Source organism: Colobus angolensis, unplaced genomic scaffold, assembly GCF_000951035.1.
Source record: "Colobus angolensis palliatus isolate OR3802 unplaced genomic scaffold, Cang.pa_1.0 Scaffold142, whole genome shotgun sequence".
NCBI classification, from domain to species: Eukaryota; Metazoa; Chordata; class Mammalia; order Primates; family Cercopithecidae; genus Colobus; species Colobus angolensis.
In genome coordinates, this window is record NW_012114511.1 from 4,951,309 (window position 1) to 4,953,536 (window position 2,228).

Below are 2,228 nucleotides of genomic sequence, written 5' to 3' on the forward strand. Positions count from 1 at the left end.
GGCTTGTTGGCCAGACTGGTCTCGAACTCCTGACCTCAAGTGATCTGCCCGCCTCAGCCTCCCAAAGTGCTGGGATTACAGGTGTGAGCTACCGCTCCCAGCCCATAATACATGTTTTACCTTCCTCATTGTATTTATTTACTAAGCTCTGAACAAAGCAAAAATGACCCACTTTAAAAAATACACATTGCATTGGAGAATCCAAAATACCTTAAAGATTCACCAATCTACTGATCTCTTACTCTGAAGGAATGCTCTTAAAAGAGTTTCACCAGCATGACAGAGAATATTGGTAACAATATAAACTTTAGTAATGGATAAAAGGTACATTTACATTGAATATATTTCTTTTCTTTCTTTTTTCTGTAGGAATTGAATGATCTGGCACGGGACCCTCCAGCACAGTGTTCAGCAGGTCCTGTTGGAGATGATAGTAAGTATTTAAAAGGAATAATGGAGTAATAGCATAACAGTGGTTATTTGTGTGAAGAAACAATTACGCTATAGGGAAGAGGCAGTGTTTAACCCTTAGTGGCCCATGAATAGAGCAACTCTATGTTCATCCCATTATCATCTGTGTTGTTCACTACATTTTGAATCTTCTGCCAGGTATTGGCTGTATAGTTAGTTGTTCTGGTCCTCTCCTACCTGACCTTCATCCCTTCTGGGTATTTTCCTGGAGTGAAGGATTTGAGCTTTTACCTACAGCTAGCTATTATTCTTGAGTAAGATAATACTAAGGATGATGGTATATGTGTCTGTGTCTGACTTTCTACTGGCTCATACCTGTGAAATCAGGTCTTTATTTATTTTTTTCTTGAGACAGGGTCTCGCTCTGTCACCCAGGCTGGAGTGCAGTGGCATGATCTCAGCTCACTACAGTCTCTGCTTCCTGGGTTCAAGTGATTCTCGTGCCTCGGCCTCTCAAGTATCTGGGATTACAGGTGCATGCTGCCACGCCTGACTAAGTTTTATATTTTTAGTAGATTCGTGGTTTCGCTATGTTGACCAGGCTGGTCTCAAACTCCTGACCTCAGGTGATCTGCCTGCTTCGGCCTCCCAAAGTGCTGGGATTACAGGCATGAACTACCACGCCTGACCAAAAGCAGATCTTTATTTTTAAAGTCCAATATATCTGCTTAATTTTGTCTAAAATAATATATGAGATATCTTAATGCATACATTGGATGATAATTTCCTCTGTGTTCCACTTCATTGCAACATAATTTTTTCCCATATAGTGTCTTTGAACTTTTTTAAAGAGGGGATATTTGAATGAGACTGTGCTATGTAAAACTAATTCACAAAAAACTGTAACATTTGGTTTGGTGTGATGGCTCATGTCTCTAATCCCAGCACTTTGGGAGGCCGAGGCAGGTGGATCAGTTGAGCCCAGGAGTTCAAGACCAGCTTGGTCAACATGGTGAAGCCCTGTCACTACAAAAAACACACAAAAAAATTAGCCAGGTTTGTTGGTGCATGCCGGTAGTCCAAGCTCCTTGGAAAGCTAAGGTGGGAGGATCTCTTGAACCTGAGCCTGGGAAGCAGAGTTCACAGTGAGCCAGGACCATGCCACTGTACTCCAGCTTGGGCGACAGAGTGAGATGCTGTCTCAAAAACTAAAAACAGGACTGGGCCTGGTGACTCACGCCTGTAATCCCAGCACTTTGAAAGGTCGAGGCGGGCGGATCATGAGGTCAGGCATTCAAGACCATCCTGGACAAGATGGTGAAACCCTGTCTCTACTAAAAATACTAAAAAAATTAGCCAGGCGTAGTGACAGGCGCCTATAATCCCAGCTACTCGGGAGGCTGAGGCAGAGAACTGCTTGAACCCAGGAGGCAGAGGTTGCAGTGAGCTGAGATTGTGCCACTGCACTCTGGCCTGGGTGACAGAGTGAGACTTACTCTCCAAAAAAATTTGTAACATTTAACGAGTATTTTAAGTATGTATACTTACAAATACTTGTGTAAATATGTAGCTTAAGGTCAAAATGAGTACAGGGTTAAATTAGCTTATGTTTAATATTTTTGTTTGTTTGTTTTGTTTTTTAAGACGGAGTCTCACTCTCTTGCCCATGCTGGAGTGCAGTGGTGCGACCTTGACTCACTGCAACCTCTGCCTCCCGTGTTCAAGCAATTCTTGTGCCTCAGCCTTCCAAGTAGCTGGGATTTACAGGCACCTGCCACCACACCTGGCTAATTTTTGTATTTTTAGTAGAGACGGGG

The 2,228-nt window shown here is 43.0% G+C and overlaps 1 protein-coding gene across 2 annotated transcripts in view; it reads left to right on the top strand.

The window, feature by feature from the left end:
* Positions 1 to 373: 373 nt before the first annotated feature.
* Positions 374 to 2,228, top strand: part of UBE2D2 (ubiquitin-conjugating enzyme E2D 2) — a 31,036-nt gene continuing 29,181 nt past the window's right edge. Inside the window, exon 1 of one of the 2 annotated variants that reach the window (XM_011935332.1) lies at positions 374 to 433. In XM_011935332.1, coding sequence (XP_011790722.1) covers position 433 — 1 coding nt within the window. In that variant the 5' untranslated portion in view covers positions 374 to 432. The remainder of the gene's footprint in view (positions 434 to 2,228) is intronic. The other variant, XM_011935333.1, reaches the window with a different exon arrangement.